We start from the raw sequence: 17,570 nt of genomic DNA, 5'->3' as shown, positions 1-17,570 counted from the left end.
TGCTCTCTTTTAGTTTAGAGCTGTTCTCTTGTATATTGTGTCCTTTTCTCTTCTCTTTTCTTTTCTTTTCTTCTGTTCATTTCTTTTCTTTTAGAAAACCTCAACCCTCAACTAAGGTGTGACAAAGCTGAGCTGTCTCCCAAGCCTTAAATACAAGAGAGCAGCAGGTGCATCAGGTTGGTGCTAATTAGCCCCTGGTGTTAAAGTTTTACCGGCTAATAGCACTTCACCGCCTTCGCCCTCTGCTGGCAGCCGATGGCACAGACTGACCCTTCACAGAGATACAAGCTTTTGCTGTAATGTCAGAATTCACCAAACTTCATTGAAATTTCTCTTCAATATGTGCTTCTGCTTTTTCAGATACAGCCATGTACAACACAACTCTCGCTCCCCCCAAGTCTGGCCCTCCAACCAGCACTCAGCCAGGTTAGACCTCCTGCTGATCGTTCACTTTACGCTCCACTGAGGGGCTAAAGTCTTTGTGCTTAATAACAATAGGCTCTATACACGTTTCCCCTAAGCATAGTGCTTGCTCACTCAAAAGAATCTTTCCCTTTGTATCCCCTCCTCAGGGGATAATCCTATTCACAAAGTAGATGACAGCAACACTCGTATTCTGATTGGCTGTTTGGTAGCCATCATCTTCATCTTGGTGGCCATCATTGTCATCATACTCTGGAGACAAGTCTGGCAGAAGATGCTGGAGAAGGTGAGCCCTCTGCCGTGCAAACATTCATGTTACTGATGGTATCGTTTGTTGGGTTGTGAGGTCTGATAGACACGGTTACCTAAACAGAGTGCAGTGTTCCCTTAGACCTGGTTTCCACCAAATGAACTTTCCGGTCAGTACTCTGGAATGAATGCATTAAGTATACTTAATTCAAATGTGTACAGAACTTCTATATGGATAAAATTGGCGTGGAGCAAGCTGGAGTTTTCCTGCACCCTTCTGCTGCTCCTCTAGCTTCCTTCACTGAGCCTCCCTTTTCCAGGTATCACGGAGGATGCTGGACGATGAACTAACTGCTAGTCTGTCAATACAGAGCGAGACCTTCACCTATAACAACAACAACCCCTCCTCAGCACCAAGTGACCAGGAGTCGAACTCCACCTACGAGCGCATCTTTCCCCTCGGCCCGGACTACCAGGAGCCCTCCCGCCTGGTCCGCAAACTGCCTGAGTTCTCACAAACCTCAGAAGATACTGGTGAGTTCTGCTATTTAAAGAAATTATTTGAAGAAAATTTTAATTTTTGCATGTTTGGCCTCGCCTTCACCCCAAGCATGGTCAATCAGCCAGGACGTTTTTAGTGTCCATAGTTTGCTACTGAAGTTGTGAGGCTAATGTAGCTAACAATCTATAGGCTGCCAACAAATTGTGTGAACTTGCTTGTAGTTTGTAGTTGTAAAAATAGACAAAAGTACAGTCGAAAAGGGGTGGGCAATATAGTAAAAAAATTATATGACAATATTTAAAGACATTTTCAAGATACACATTATTTACATTTACGGCATTTAGTAGACGCTCTTATCCAGAGCGACATACAAGGTTACTCATATTACAGAGGAGGGCCAATGTAGTGTTAGGAGTCTGGCCCAAGGACTCTTATTGGTGTAGCGCAGCATAGTCACCCAGACCGGGAATCAAACCCCAGTCTCCCACATGGTATGGTAGCTCAGTGTCAGGTAGTGGTGTTATCTGTTGCGCCACACCAACCACATTATTTATTGCAATTCACCTGATTGCAGAGAAAATACATTAGCTACTACAGATTCTTAAACACTACCATTCAAATACTCGCCCATACTGAGTACAGTGTTTTTTTTACAAAAAGTGCTGCACATCATCCAGGTAAACCAGTAACCAGACTAATTATACTGTTTCTGATATGTGTTAGTCTTCTTTGAGCACTGACAATGCTATTGATATGCTTAAAAAGCATATTGTGTATTACAGTAACAAAATTGATCAAGATACGATAAAATATCAGTATATTTCTCACCCCTACAGTCAAACCTCAAGCTTTAAGATGGCTGCTACTACTACCTTTAGCTGTGCAGCACACATTACACCAAGTACTACTATGTGAATCAGGTGTTTGGCTGAACTAGTCCTATAAATTTTAAGAACTATTTACGATGTTATGTATATTTGTTGTCTTTGAAGTAGCTAATGTTCCTGTCATCACAGCATCGACCTGCACAACCACCAAGTCTCCTCAGGCCAGTGCTCAAGAGGGTGTCCCCCATTACGCTGAGGCAGACATTGTCAACTTGCAAGGCGTAACTGGGGGCAACACCTATGCTGTGCCGGCCCTCACCATGGATCTGCTATCAGGAAAGGACATAGCCGTGGAGGAGTTTCCACGGAAACTGCTGACCTTCAAGGAGAAGTTGGGGGAGGGGCAGTTTGGAGAGGTCAGTTCTGGTGTGAGCTGTGAAAAGATGCTCCATTCAACGGCCTGTTTTAATGCATGGATTAGCTGAAAAGGAATGGAATGTTTACAAGAGTCATAATTGTTAACAATAAAAGTACATTTGTATTGTTTTGTACTTGTGATGGATCAGCAATATTGTTTCCTCACAGGAGCCATAAAAGTATATTGTGTAGTAAATGGCTGCTATTGCCCTCTGTATCATAGGTACATCTTTGTGAGGCAGAAGACATGGAGGACTACATGGATGAAGATTTCTCCTTTGATGTCAGTGACAACCAGACAGTACTCGTGGCTGTGAAAATGTTACGGACAGATGCAAATAAAAATGCCAGGTAAAGTGTAATATTTGATCATTTAGCTTGTACAGAATTGTCAATGGATGTCACAGAGTGACAGCCAATACATGTTGATTGATATTATTGATTGATATTTTCTGTTTACTATCCCATTTAATTCTCAATTTCTTCTTCTTTTGCTTTTTGCCTGAAGTCTGACCATCCAAGACACTACATGATTAATAATGTTGTTGAAAATAAAGTCTCTTTGTCTATTCATTTTTCAAAGGAATGACTTTCTGAAAGAGATAAAGATCATGTCGCGATTAAAAGATCCCAACATTATTCGGCTCCTGGCAGTATGCATGAGCTCAGATCCCCTGTGCATGATCACTGAGTACATGGAGAACGGGGACCTCAACCAGTTCCTGTCCCGCCATGAACCGGAGGGCATGATCGCCCTGCTCAGCAACGCACCGACAGTCAGGTAGATGCTCACATTTACCTCTTTAGGATGACATTAATTTACTGTTAGTGAGGGGGATAGGGAAAATGTCCCCAAACACAAACAGTGCCTATTCACTACAGAGCTAAACCATATCTGCACAGCAGTTCAGCATGTACAGGATGATGACGCATTAATCTATCACATAATTATAAGAATATCTGGAGCTGCGCATTTTGCTGTCATAGAACAAAAAAAGTATTGTAAAGGGGCATTAAGAGGGCCAGATGCCCCTGACCCTGGGGTAAGAAGCACAAAGTTAGGTGAAGGTGAAGTCATAAATTATAATGTTAAAATGTACGCACAAACACAAATGTTTCATCTGTGTAATCTTTTTTTCTTAATGTTATTTTTAAAAAATGATACATTTTGGCATGTTGTTTATAATATTTAAAAATATACTGTTGTTTTTTACTGAATATAGAATAACATGAAAATTATTAATATGGCCAGTGAAAGGTAGTGTTCACTTGCACATCCTGGAAATTTGCTGCCTATATCATTCAATACAGAATAGTAAATAAAACATAAGAAAACAAGATATCATATCCATAAGATATGTACAGGACATTTACAGGGTAGTTAAAACAGTATAAATGATGGAATGTGACCATAACAGTGATAAATGTGCAAAGAAAGTCCAGACAAATGTGCCATCCAAGTGTAAAATAAGTGCCACTATACAAAACTAATAACAATATGTACTAATAATAATAAATACAAATGCACAGGTGTGTAAAAAGAGTCTTACTAAAGAACATATTGTCTTACTAAAGTAATGCGGATACAGATATACAGATACAGAGTTCATCTCCATCCTGCATTTTTTAATGTCTCATATTGTGATGCTTTAAGGTTTTTTATGTTTGCTAAATATTTTTTTTTTCTCTTTAGCTACAGTAACTTACATCACATGGCCACCCAAATCGCTTCTGGCATGAAGTACCTCTCATCGCTGAACTTTGTGCACAGAGACCTCGCCACCCGCAACTGCCTAGTCGGCAAAAACTATACCATCAAGATAGCAGACTTTGGCATGAGCAGGAACCTGTACAGTGGAGATTATTACCGCATCCAAGGCAGAGCCGTGCTGCCCATCCGCTGGATGTCCTGGGAAAGCATCCTGCTGGTAGTACACTAACAAACATTTTCCCTCTCTCAGGACCACACCCACATAGAACACATAAACATGTTATAACAACTCTGAACTGAATTGCACTAAATGCACTGAATCTGATCTGGGTTATATGTACTTGGCAGGGTAAATTTACCACAGCCAGTGATGTGTGGGCATTCGGTGTGACTCTTTGGGAGACACTGACGTTCTGCAAGGAGCAGCCCTACTCGCAGCTCTCAGATGAGCAGGTCATCGAAAACACAGGGGAGTTCTTCCGGGACCAGAGGCGACAGGTAATTTGCATTTGTGGAAAAATACATAGCATGCAAATGTTTGCTTTAAAGTTTAAGGATATTTTGGGACTATGTCATGGGACACTGGAGTTCTTGGGGTTTTTTTACACACGTGGACAAAATTGTTGGTACCCCTTGGTTAAAGAAAAACCCACAATGGTCACAGAAATAACTTAAAATCCGACATTGATTTTGAACCATGCTTCAAAAGAATTATTTAAAAAAATAAACTCATTAAACAGGCCTGGACAAAAATGATGGTACCCCTGAAAATAATGTGACCAAAGGGATATGGTAAATCAAGGTGTGTCCACTAATTAGCATCACAGGTGTCTACAATCTTGTAATCAGTCAGTGGGCCTATATATAGAGCTACAGGTAGTCACTGTACTGTTTGGTGACATGGTGTGTACCACACTCAACATGGACCAGAGGAAGCAAAGGAAATAGTTGTCTCAGGAGATTAGAAAGAAAATTATAGACAATGTTAAAGGTAATGGTTATCTAAATCTAAATCTGTCATTGTTTGAGCCAAAGTGGAGATGGGAGATGACCAAGGAGGACACCATTGTTGAAAACAAATCATAAAAAAGCCAGACTGGAATTTTCCAAACTACATGTTGACAAGCCCCAAAGATTCTGGGAGAATGTCGTATGGACAGATAAAACCTTTTGCTAAGGCACATTAGCTCTATGTTCACAGATGAAAAAAATGAAGCATGTCAAAAACAGAACACTGTCTCTACTGTGAAACATTGAGGATGTTATGTCCTGGGGCTGCTTTGCGGCATCTGGCAAAGGATGTCTTGAATCTGTGCAGGGTACAATGAAAGAGAGAGAGAAATGTGCTGTCCAGTGTCAGAAAGCTTGGTCTCAGTCGTAGGTCATGGGTCTTGCAACAGGATAATGACATCCAAAACACAGCTAAAACACCCAAGAATGGCTAAGAGGAAAACATTGGACTATTCTGAAGTGGCTTTCTAAGAGCCCTGACCTAAATCCTATTGAGCATCTTTGGAAGGAGCTGAAACATGCCATTTGGAAAAGGCACCCTTCAAACTTGAGATAACGGGAGCAGTTTGCTTATGAGGAGTGGGCCAAAATACCTGCTGAGAAGTGCAGAAATCTCATTGACAGATACAGGAATTGTTTGATTGCAGTAATTGCCTCAAAAAGTTGTGCAACAAAATATTTAGTTAAGGGGACCATCATTTTTGTCCAGGCCTGTTTTATAAGTTTATTTTTTTTTTTATAATTCTGTTAAAGCATGGTTCAAAATCAATGTCAGATTTTCATTTGTTCATTTTAATAGAATTTTTATTTATTATTACTTTTGTCAGATTGAAGTTATTGATAGTGTGTATGTACCATTTACCCATTAGCCGTTACCTTACACTCCCTAGCTTTGGGAGGTGTGCTATGCCTTCTCACTTGCAACCCATGTCCTCCACATATTTGTAACTATTCACAAAAGTACCAATAAACACTTCACAAAATCTAAGTTGTCTAGAACAATACAGACTTGCAGGCTGGGGCACTTGAGGTCTGAATCATTGTGCCATTTAAATGAGACACAATACATGACATCCAATCAAAAGGGGGTCGTTTACATATATGAACTCTGAAGTAACAAAAAAAAAACTACTACTGGTCTAGTAAAAAAATTATTATTCAAAGAAAAATTATATATATATATATATATATATATATATATATATATATATATATATATATATATATATATATATATATATATAAGAATCAAGTTCTTAAAAATATCTGACACTTATGAGTATTTTCCCATTCCTAGATCTACTTGCCGCAGCCACCCATGTGTCCTGACCCCGTCTACAAGCTCATGTTGAGTTGCTGGCACAGAAACGCCAAAGAGAGACCATCTTTCCAGGAGATCCATCGAGTACTGCTAGAGTGCAAACCTTAGTGCCAGCTCCTTCACCAACCGCAGCACTGCCAGAGACGCTTTAGTGTGCCCACAGGACTCCAGACACCTACACAACCGCACATACACTAACACACACCTCCTTCCGCACAGTCCCATGGAAAGGTATCCAGATTTGTTCTACGGCCCCTTTTCGGTTGGATTGTTCACAACTGAAAAGGTTTAGAAGGTACAGATGGTACACATATGGTCATCATATTGAATGCACCTATAACTAAATGCCTTTGGTTGGCACAAGGTAGAGGACTAGGAGGCTAAATAAAATGTAGCAGTGAGTTCAGGCACTTTTGAAAAGAATACTTTGTAATTTTGTATTTTTAAATATTTTATGCTTAAGACATTTGATAAATCTCAGAAAATAGTTCCTATCAAAACAATAGTGAAACTTAGTGAAGCTTGATACAGTTGCAAATGTTATGTATTATGTTTGCGTTTAATTAGAAGACAGCTTGAATGTAAATAAGAGTTTCGATTTTCTTTTTACATAATCCAGATTTTCATGTATCTCAACAAATGTGTTAAGATTTGTTTCTAATTTTTGAACTTCATCTCAGACAGTTTTAATTGTTTGGTTTTTTGTTGTTGTTTTTTAAGCAAACTGAATAACCTACAAATAAGTGTATTAGGCCCAAGCATGCATGGACCTAAAGAAAATCAACATTTTAAAAGGACACTTTTTAAACACAACATTTGTTAGGGGGGATTTTCACCATATTTTCAAAAACATCTGCATACTTGAATCATTAAGATAAGCAAAGGATTCAAGGATTCGAGTTTTTATTGTCATTCGCATCACATGTGGTACATGAGGGTGGAACGAAATTGAGATTTCAAGGTCCCAGTTACACCCAAAGAGCAATTATGAATAAATAAAATAATAATAATAATAACCTAGAATATAAGAAGGGTAGACATAAATAGTAAACTAATCACGATATGAGATAAGTGTAGCAGCATGAATGGATTAATAGCAGTAACATAATAAAGTGTCCACATAAAGAATTTATGTGCTATCCAATGTAACCAGTGGACCCACATTAAATGTTTATACATCTGAAATTGTAGAAACAAAACTGTCCAATCCAGTGGTAAAAATGATATATTTTCTGATATTGATATTTCATTTATAATAAATGATATTATTTTTCCGTACAAGGCCCTGCATGCACCTCTCTATTGGTATCATCACTGTACAAAAAACTATTCATACATTATTACTTAAGAGGAGATAAGAATTCTTAATGTAGTTAATAATAGGATTTTATTCCAAGAGCTATTTATTAGCACATTTATCATGTCCACATGATATAAAATATTGTGTGTTGCTGTGTTCAAATATTTTTTTTAATTTTTGCAAGTTTGTTTACAACTATTATAGTTTTTTAGTAAGCGACAATAATTAGGTTATATAATACATTTTGAGGGATAACTAGAATTTTAGAGGTATTCAGTTTAGGGGTTATTTAGGGGTTATTGGTGTTAATCTGTTTACAGCTAGTTCATGTCACCACCACTGTGAACAGGTCTGCCTTTGCTTACATCTTAACCATTAAAATATGCAGAAATTTTGGAGAATTGCTGGAGTTGTCCCATAACTGTTGCAACCGTTTTACATTGCATTATAGTTTGATGTAGTTTAATATTTATATGTATGTTTCCTGCTTTCTATTTTTATTCCTACTTCAAATGAGAACATTTAATGGTTTCATATGTGACATTCCTATTTTACCATTTTCCATTGCTTTTTTCCATTGGTTTCAGTTATCTTAGCACAGATATGCACATACGTATACTGTAGGTTCGCATTTTTGGAAATGACCAATAAATTCTTGTCATTCCTCCTTAGCAATAGGTACATTAAGTTGGAAGATCAGTGTAGTCTGTTGTCATCTTTTCTAAGGCAGTTTTTTCACTCAGCTTTTTAGGTGTATGCAGTATATTCATATTCTATCCTCTTCTGTTTATGTCTTCTGTTTGTGTATTATATTTGTTTAAAGTAAAAAGTATGCAGTGTGCATATTAAACGTTTTACAGTAAGTAATGTTGCTGAGAAAATGTAAAAAAGGTCAAGATAAGCTATTTTGCCTTTTTTTATGTATTTGGTAGAAATGTTGCAGAAAGCCCTTTGGGATAAATAATGGATGTGTAATGCTGAGAAGGACTAGGGAGACTCACAGTAGGTTGTGATATAGGATGCTAAAAGTTCTGCACGTACAAAACTCGTAGAAAACCAACGGTAGGTTGTTGATCATCTAGATCAAAGGTCATTGGGGACTGGAGTCCAGGGCAGTTTGGCTTTTCTACTGCTCTAAATGCACTAACTACGACTAGGCTAGGTGTGATTTTATGGTCATTGAGCGTAATCAGGGAAAGTGGTGGTGGTGTAGGTTGAAGTGTTTTGGTGGTCTCTGGTGGTGGTGCTGAGATTTCTGTGCATTTGAAGTACCAGGATGTCAACACCAGTTCTCTGTTCAACTCTTCAAGTCCTGTTATGGTGAACATTCACATGACTATTTATCAGTCAACTTTGCCCCATATAGTGTTACAGGCAGCCTCTCAGAAGGCCCAGAGTGTGTAAGTAGTTCATTCATTGAGCAAAGCATGCAGTCATGTGTCAGCCTGCCTGATAAAGACTTTCTTATTTCTTTACCACTTTTTCTAAAAACCTCTTTGCTTTTTTGCAGATCGATTAGATTCAAGTAAGACCACCAGAGTGAAATGTCTCTTTAAATGATGTGTTAAGCCTTTTGTTTTCTGCGTCTGTGTTGACATTTACTATTAAACCTTTTGTTTCTTTTTATTTTTTGATGGTTCCTCCTGGAGCATACATTGTTCATGGTAGGAAAGTGTATAATTTGTAGTAAACCGGTGAATTTGTCCTGCCATTTTTATCAAAAAGCATGGATTTCACACAAGCTGACTCCTTCACAGCATCTGCTTTATTGTTGTCAGCGGAAATGTGCAGGTATTGATGTCTGTACCATCATGTGTAGTGATTCTAGTCTCTGTACTCTCAGATCATTCCTTCAGCTGATGCTAAACGCCTTGTTTCGGCCATATTGGAATGGGTCACTGTAAACTGAAATAAAAGTGAGTGAATTTGGGATTGGCTGCCTGTGTCCTCCTCACCCTGCTCACCAGCACTGGAGTCAAATTCCACACTGCTGGCCTGACTGTAGGGACAACGCCATTGGCCTTTGTTCGGCTTACGTCAGACAGAGGAACGATTTTATTGGTTGGTGATGCGATGACATCCAATAAGACCATAGGGGAGGAGCCTATTCCTACAGTAACCTCGCGCGCAGTGTGGAGCCGTCATGAAGTGTGGAAGAGCGGCGGGGATGAGCCGGGTGGTGCTGGTGACCGGGGCGAACAGGTAAACATCCGAGTTCATGCTTCTGTACAACGTGTGTGTAACACTGGCTTCACTCAGGCTGGGACATGTTCATAGTGCTACATCTCTGACCATTTCGACACGAGTTACACACGTATTTTCACCTTAGCCTCCGTATAGGGAGGTTGTGCATAGTGCACCAACAGCAGCGCTGTGTTGACTAGCTGCCTTTAACGTTTCTGTAATGTTCCCTGTAATGTTCACGACGTGCGATATGAAGAAAGAGTGACCTGAAATGTCCTCATTCTTTTTGGAATGAAAAATAGTTCGTGACATTTTCAGATAAACGCTTTTAAGGTACTTAAACTGAATATATCTGTTAAATATCGAAAACTAAGTTTTATAAAGTAATTAAATGCAAATGAAATGATGGATCTAAGCCATTCACAATGTCTTCATAAGACTTTTTCTATGAACCCATGCAGCTAACTGACAAACAGCAGCCAATGGCCTTGTAATGTTCACCTCGTGTCCAGCAGTAGGTCTGTGTGGATGTGTGAAATTCATATAAAGAAACATGGTATGGAGGAGGTAAGGCGTGCAGGTGACGTCTCAGGGGGCGGGAGTCCCTGCGGTCACGCCCACTCAGCGGTCAAAACACAGACTGAGTGGCAGCCATGAGTTGGGCTGTTTCCCTAATGAACAGACTGCCACTCAGGCCGACTAAAGTGGTTGTGTTCCAGCCGGACTGTCAGTGCATACCCTCTATTATGTGATTTAATAATCCTAACTTATCACTGATTTCCTTTGCATTGTGTGTGTGTGTGTGTGTGTGTGTCTGTCCGTCTGTGCACAGTGGCATCGGCCTTGCCCTCTGTGAGCGCCTCCTGAGCCACGATGCTCAGTTGCAGCTGTGTCTGGCTTGTAGAAACGGCCAGAGGGCTGAGGCTGCTCGCCAGGCCCTCCTGGTCTCCCACCCAGAGGCACACATTTCCCTCGTCCAGCTAGATGTCGGATGCATGCGCTCTGTCCTCAGAGCTGCCAAGGAGGTCAGACAGAGGTAAAGTTTATTTGCTGGAGACCCTTTGGTTCACTCTCTCAAAATAAGAAACTGCAAAACTGAAAATATGTGTTACTGCTTCCCAACCCTGGTCCTGGAGTACCCATGTCCTGTTTTCCTGCTCTTATACTTCACCTCACTTTAACTTAGGAAAGGTTTGTTGATCTAACTGACTTGAGGCGTTCTCTGCAGTCTCAGACTCAGTTATCCTTGTTCTCAACAGGTACAACAGGCTGGACTGCCTTTACCTAAACGCTGGAATCATGCTTAATCCACAGGTGGATCACAAAGCTTTCTACAAAGGCTTGTTTTCCAGGTACAAACCCAGCACTCTGTATATACTGTATGAATGTACAGTGCAGCATGTAGTACAGTAACATGTACAGCTGTTGACATATTGCTTAAAGGGCCTATAAAGCAAAGTATTTTTAATGATCCATACTGGTTTTACTTCCAATATCTATTATTAATTAAACAAAGGGAATTGATGTGGCAAGTCTACTGGTAGGTTTTGCAGTAGGGCTGTGGAAAAACACCTTGACACAGTGGGGAGCTTGAGTGATCGCTGAGAGGCCAATGTTTGGCATGTAGGCATTGCAATTACTCGGTTCAGCAGGAACAGACATGTTAGAGTGTTATCAGTAACTAACACTAAATCTGTCATTCCTCCATATCTGCACCCATGGCTCTCATTTACTGCTTTTGTTTTAGAGCACATGAGACGCTAGCTGCCCCTCGTGGATAATAAATGTGCACTTATGGTGACACAAGATTCTATGGCAATGGATGTCCGTGTGTCAGTAAAATATCTTCAATAGTCCTTTGAGTAGCAGCAGTAACAGTCTGCCATCCACAGGACCACCGAGCGAGCGATGTCAAAGCTGCCACCCAACTCAGAAAAGCCAAAGCAAGTAGCGGATGCTTCCATATGCTAGCTTTTAAAGCAGAGGACACTAGTCGTGTCTTTCGCTCATCCATCCATCGTCCGCCTTTTGGCTTCCGTCAACATAACGTTAAAAGTTAACATTTAGAAAACCCATTTTTGATGTTTAGATTAGATTCAATTCAGAATTAAGATGCATGTAAGAATCTACCCCCCCCACCCCCTGCCTCTAGTATTTACATACATAGTCACCTATGCAGCATACAACAGTAGCCCTGCCCATTCAGACTGACGTTAGAAGGAGTGTTTTGCTTTGAACTGCTTTTCAAATGAAGCACAGTACAGGGCAGCCAATCAGAACAGAGATTTGCATATATCAGTCTTAGAGGAACAACAACAAGGAATAGAGACAGTGTGAAAATGGTCATTTAACAAGAAATTGTTTTTGTTCTATAAAATCACAAAAAAATTGTGAGGGACAAATAAATTATTTTTTAAAAGCACTTAACTTTACCCAGTAGAAACCTGCTCACTTACGGATATGCTTTGTTCACAGTAAGGCGATTCACATGTTTTCAACGGGTGAGGGTCTCTTGACCCAGAAAGACGCGGTCACCTCAGATGGTCTACAGCAAGTGTTCGCTACTAATCTCTTCGGTCATTTCATATTGGTGAGTAGAGATAAAGAAATCCAGGTCATTTAAGTCTTTTTTTACACTTTTGGCTCCTCTGATGTCTCTTGTGATGGCTGATTTAAAGTCCTGCTCATCAGATGTAAAAGCTCAAGCTGAGACAGAATTACAGAGCAGTTAGTCTGAGGCTTTTTTTGTGGCAGGGCCAATACTGCGGCTCAGGTGTGCATTAAAGTTGCAGTAGTTGTGATGGGTCGGGTGAGCCGGTAGGTCAGGTATCGGTTTTCCGCTGGCCTTAGCAGCACAGATAGAGGACCTTTAGGGTTTAGGTTTCTGTCCTTGTCTTTTCTGCTCATACAAACTCCTTTTTTTCTATTTTTGTGTTTTGCTTAAGGCGATATTGGGTTTGTACAGCTTCAAATATTCAAATAATACTATATTCAAATAATAGTCAAATATTTGGGACCTACTAGTAATAACCCAATATATTATCACAGTCAGAACAAAACCAGTACACTCATCATAAAACAATAACAGTAATTATTAACAATAGTATTACTTTGAAAAGAAGGTAAGGTCTGGACACTGAACTTTTGTGTACCCTTCTTTTCAGTTTGACCTGTTTATCTAAGTTGTAGCCCTCACTTTGCTTATGCTGCAGTTTAGCAAGTAATCAAGATGCTTCTCCTAAGATCCACCTCCATGAATCCTCCACCTCCAGAATCACACTTTTTGATCATGGATCACCTACACAAACTTGTAGGCTGGTGTTTTTCCAGCACGGCCTTCACTGATGTTTCTGTTTGTTCCTCTTGTTGCAGGTACGAGAGCTGGAGCCCCTGTTGTGCCGTCCAGGCAGTAGCTCTCAGGTCATCTGGACATCGTCCAGTAATGCCCGCCGGTCAGCATTCAGTCTGGATGACCTGCAGCACAAGCAAGGCAAAGAGCCTTACAGCTCCTCCAAATACGCCGCAGACCTGCTGAGTCTGGCCTTCAACCGTCACTATAACAACCAGGTGATGGCAGCACAAAAAACAGCACATTGTGGTGTAATTTACATGATAATGACAACACATCATTATACTGCCTTCCCTAAAGCAGATCCCACCCACAGCGCTGACTGTGACCCTGAATTAGACATTATCATGAGCATTTTTTATCATCACCAAAGGTATTTATTATACTCCTATATGTCCTATAGGGTCTGTATTCATCAGCAATGTGCCCTGGACTTGTGATGACTAACCTAACCTATGGCATTCTACCCTCCTTCTTCTGGACTTTTATCATGCCCATAATGTGGTTTGTAAGTTCCCAATATTTAATAAGATAAATGTGTATTGTACTTGGTATATTTTCATATAGCCATCCTATATGTATTTCAGTAGATGATGCTGTTGCTGTTTTTATTCTTTTTTTCTGCTCAGATAAGAATATTCACCAACAGTTTTACCCTCACACCTTATAATGGAGCTGAGGCTTTGGTATGTGCCATGCAGTTACACATATGCACATCTACTGTAGTTTAATTTAGGTTTCTATTTCTAATGACGGCCAGTATAAATCCAAAAGCTGGCAGAAACCCTTTCTAATCGAATTAAACACCTTGACCCTTAATGACCCATGTGTACCTACAGGGAGGGAAACGTGGCAAACGTATTGTCCGCAGTAATCAATCACAAGCTATAGATAGACTGCTGGTTCCAACATTTCTGGAGTATTCCTTTAAGAGGCTGAAACCATTCCAAGCTCTACCTGTGGTTCCCGACTCTCATAACACGAAATTTAGTAGTCACTGAATTATTTATAATACAGCTGAAAGATTAATGATTGCTTATCCATGCAGTTTTTGGGTTTGGGTTAGGATTCACAGCTTATACAAAGTAGGGTTTCAGCGGTATACTGGTTTTAGTTATGCCATGATATGAAAATGAATGATCATCATACCAGGTACATGTGTTTAATACCAGCATTTACAAAAATGCAACAAAACAGAGCTTCCCACCAATTATTTACTATGTTTGAACTTTGGAAGGACAGTCAATGAGAAAATAATCAGCAAATTAATCTCATCTAATTAAATCAATCTAATAAAATTAATCTAATAGAATATTCATTATCTAGATATGAAACAGTTAAAAAAGGATCCACCTCATTTGTAGCCTTCTTATGTATTTACTGTTTATTATCAGAAGGGGGACTTTTTACATATACTTCTGTTATAACCATTTTAAAAGGTTATATCTGTAGTAAAGCATTTGTTCATTAAAACATATGTTTTTATTCCTTTAAAGGTCATTATACCTGATAATAATAATAATAAAATGAAGATGAATAAGAACAATTGTGAAGTACTGTATATTGTGTACTATGATACCGTAAAAACGCAATATTTTCTGAGAGAGCTGTCATACCATTGGAACCCTATTAATAAGTATAGTTATAATTATATAATTTTCCATAAAAATAAAAAAAATCATTGCCTAGGGTCATGATTCCAAATGCCAACACCAAAGCTTCACGCTAGGCTAAAGGTTAACGCTAGCTGCTTTTGCCATCTCTTCTCTCCAGTATCCTCTCCCTTGACAACTAGCTGAACTATCCTGAGTACGAGATTGAAGCTAAACACACATCAGAAGGAAAAGCATGGGCTAATATTTTTACTCATTATTTATACATGATAACTTAAAATACTGGATAAATTCTATGGCACATTTAAAACTGCAACACACATTTACCTGCATTCATATTTGTTTTGTGTTGCTGCGTCAAGGTCGGTATTCAGCTATGGTTTTGTATTCCAGTTTTGGCTGTTTAAGCAGAAACCTGAGGCACTGGATCCAATGGCCAAATATCACAGTTTGACCTCCGGCCTGGGAAACAACTATACTCAGCCTCACAAGGTCAGAGCTGGCATTAGACCCTTCTCTTACAGCTTCACAGTGCCATTTCAGTCACATTTTCAGTGAAAAACAATCAGTCATGTTCTGCATGACTTCAAGTTTACCCTTACCACGACTGTCCTAACAAAAACACAGACCTGACCTTCTGGATGGAAGTGCTTATCTGGAAGTGAAATTACAGTGTTTGTGTTTGTGTTTGTGTTTGTGTGTGTGTGTGTGTGTGTGTTTGTGTTTGTGTTTGTGTTTGTGTTTGTGTTTGTGTTTGTGTTTGTGTTTGTGTGTGTGTGTGTGTGTGTGTGTGTTTAGATGGATGTTGATGACACCATGGCAGAGGCGCTCTATGAGAAATTACTAGAGCTGGAAGACACAGTTCGGAAGAAACTGAAAAATGAAGATCTTGAGCGCAGATCATAAATCACCCAAATGGAGTGTAAAGGAGATTTTACCATGCAAACACGCTTTGTAGAAAACTCACTAGTGTGAGTTTACACTGTTGTATGTGATGTGAAATACACATGTGAGAATTATGTTTTTTACATTTTAACTCATTAAACCGATTGACACCATGCCTAATGGCATGCGTGGGCTAGAAGGGTATAAAGCCCCCAGCATTGAGCAGTGGAACTGTTCTCTGGTATGATGGTTGGTGCGACATCCAATACTTTTGGGATGAGTTGAGGGTGAGGTGGAGGGGTGATTATCCAACATCCTGACTTCACTAACGCTCTTGTCATTGAAAGCAATAAAATCCTCACAGTATATATATATATATATATATATTTATATATATATAAATACCCTTGATTTTAAAAGAACCCGTTAATGAGAAGGTGTCCCAATACTTTTGTCTGTATAGTGCAAGTCAAGTATAGTGATTATAATTGTATATTTTTAATGAAAACCACAGCGAGTGACCAAAACAAGGCAAGGAGGGGCTTATACAGTAGACACACCTTTATTAGTAGTAGTAGTAGTAGTATTATTGTTGTTTTTTTTAAGACATCTATACATTCTAAGGGTTGTGATTTTGGGGGGTTATTTGGTCAGAGGGTGGTCCTGTAGGCCTTTTATCTGAGCCAAACCAATCTACAACATAATTCTAGATAACTGATTTCTTTCTAATGATCATCCTTGCCTGTACAGTGCCTTTCTGCCAACTGCTCTGCAAAACAGTAATTAAATACTACCTATCTGAGCATATGGATGAGTTTAGATTCTGAAATTAGAGAGGTGCCTTGTGTGGTTTGAACTTTACCTGATCTTCAAAACATTCCTATAAACTAATTATTTTCTAACTGACTCCTGTGTCTGTGATTGCTTTAGTGGTTATTTTTGGTCCCCTATGGCCTCATTTGGCAGCTGAGATAACGATGATGTCGCCCTTTTGTGAGAGATGAGTCCAAATCAGATAGAGCACTGCTAGTGCTGCTGGACACTGAGTCTGCTGGGTCATCACCTTCCAGTGGCTGACCATGGACACAGAGCTGTGTGTGTGCTCTTTCTTATCCCTAATCCAGTCTGGAAAGGGCTGGTATGGAGCTGCAGTTTTCACAGTTTGGAAGTTGGCAGTTTTGTCCTCATCATGTATTTCAGCTGAAGTCTTAGGACTATGAGCAACTGTTGAACACCTGTTGAACACATGCACTGGCCTTTTTAATGAAACACATGCAGTATAAACACAGGACCAATGTGCGTACTTAAATTACTGCCTGACATCAAGCGTCTGGTCTTTTTACTTATTGGTTTGAAGTATGCTTGCTTTCACAATGCTGTATGACTGTCACTGAACTGACAAGTGTAACAGGATAAAAAAAACATCCCAACCAGCCTTTCTATAATAAAGTAGAGCAGTAAAGCAAGGACCAGACCAAAGCCTTCCAACGATGCTGCTCTACTGCTGTTCTACAGTCTCATAAAACAGCATGATGCTCCTGGAAAGCTTCTCCTGGGGTGATTAATGTTTTGCTGGCCAAAGCAGAAGGTTGGGATTAGAAGATTAAGGCATCTCCCACCTACACAACAAATAAATGGAATTAATAATAATGAAGAAATACAATTAAATAAAACTAATACATTCAGTGCCAGGAATTGGTCTCCTACCTCAGAACAGGACCCACAGGTTACTGCTCCCAGCTGGTTTTCCCTGTCATAGCCCAGGAAAGTCCAAGTGG

General features: G+C 39.6%; 2 protein-coding genes across 6 annotated transcripts in view; both read left to right on the top strand.

Moving 5' to 3' along the window:
• ddr2a (discoidin domain receptor tyrosine kinase 2a) overlaps positions 1-9,691 on the top strand; it is a 43,224-nt gene extending 33,533 nt beyond the window's left edge. For 3 of the 5 annotated variants that reach the window (XM_072684342.1, XM_072684343.1, XM_072684344.1), the window contains 9 exons: positions 361-426; positions 573-709; positions 993-1,206; positions 2,191-2,417; positions 2,642-2,769; positions 3,002-3,199; positions 4,112-4,346; positions 4,478-4,627; positions 6,438-9,691. In XM_072684342.1, the coding sequence (XP_072540443.1) occupies positions 361-426; positions 573-709; positions 993-1,206; positions 2,191-2,417; positions 2,642-2,769; positions 3,002-3,199; positions 4,112-4,346; positions 4,478-4,627; positions 6,438-6,569 (1,487 nt within the window). In that variant the 3' untranslated portion in view covers positions 6,570-9,691. The remainder of the gene's footprint in view (positions 1-360; positions 427-572; positions 710-992; positions 1,207-2,190; positions 2,418-2,641; positions 2,770-3,001; positions 3,200-4,111; positions 4,347-4,477; positions 4,628-6,437) is intronic. The other 2 variants (XM_072684345.1, XM_072684346.1) reach the window with 2 other exon arrangements.
• A 206-nt stretch (positions 9,692-9,897) lies between these two features.
• On the top strand, positions 9,898-16,691 carry hsd17b7 (hydroxysteroid (17-beta) dehydrogenase 7). Its single transcript, XM_072683038.1, has 9 exons — positions 9,898-9,963; positions 10,778-10,981; positions 11,205-11,297; positions 12,421-12,535; positions 13,318-13,512; positions 13,698-13,802; positions 13,924-13,980; positions 15,301-15,399; positions 15,706-16,691. Exons 1-9 carry the CDS (start codon positions 9,905-9,907, stop codon positions 15,811-15,813), a joined length of 1,035 nt encoding a protein of 344 aa, XP_072539139.1. The 5' UTR covers positions 9,898-9,904; the 3' UTR covers positions 15,814-16,691.
• The last annotated feature ends 879 nt before the right edge of the window (positions 16,692-17,570 follow it).

This window comes from Salminus brasiliensis, chromosome 7, assembly GCF_030463535.1.
Source record: "Salminus brasiliensis chromosome 7, fSalBra1.hap2, whole genome shotgun sequence".
Taxonomy (NCBI): Eukaryota; Metazoa; Chordata; class Actinopteri; order Characiformes; family Bryconidae; genus Salminus; species Salminus brasiliensis.
The sequence above is the reverse complement of the archived record's forward strand: the minus strand, read 5'-3'. Positions and strand labels throughout refer to the sequence as shown.

What these genes read in the sequence shown, in the direction of transcription:
- hsd17b7 (XM_072683038.1), top strand. Translation starts at nt 9,905, where the DNA reads ATGAAGTGTGGAAGAGCGGCGGGGATGAGCCGGGTGGTGCTGGTGACC. An exon ending in TACAAAGGCTTGTTTTCCAG is followed by an intron (nt 11,298 to 12,420) that starts GTACAAACCCAG and finishes CTTTGTTCACAG; the next exon opens with TAAGGCGATTCACATGTTTT. An exon ending in TCTTCGGTCATTTCATATTG is followed by an intron (nt 12,536 to 13,317) that starts GTGAGTAGAGAT and finishes CTCTTGTTGCAG; the next exon opens with GTACGAGAGCTGGAGCCCCT.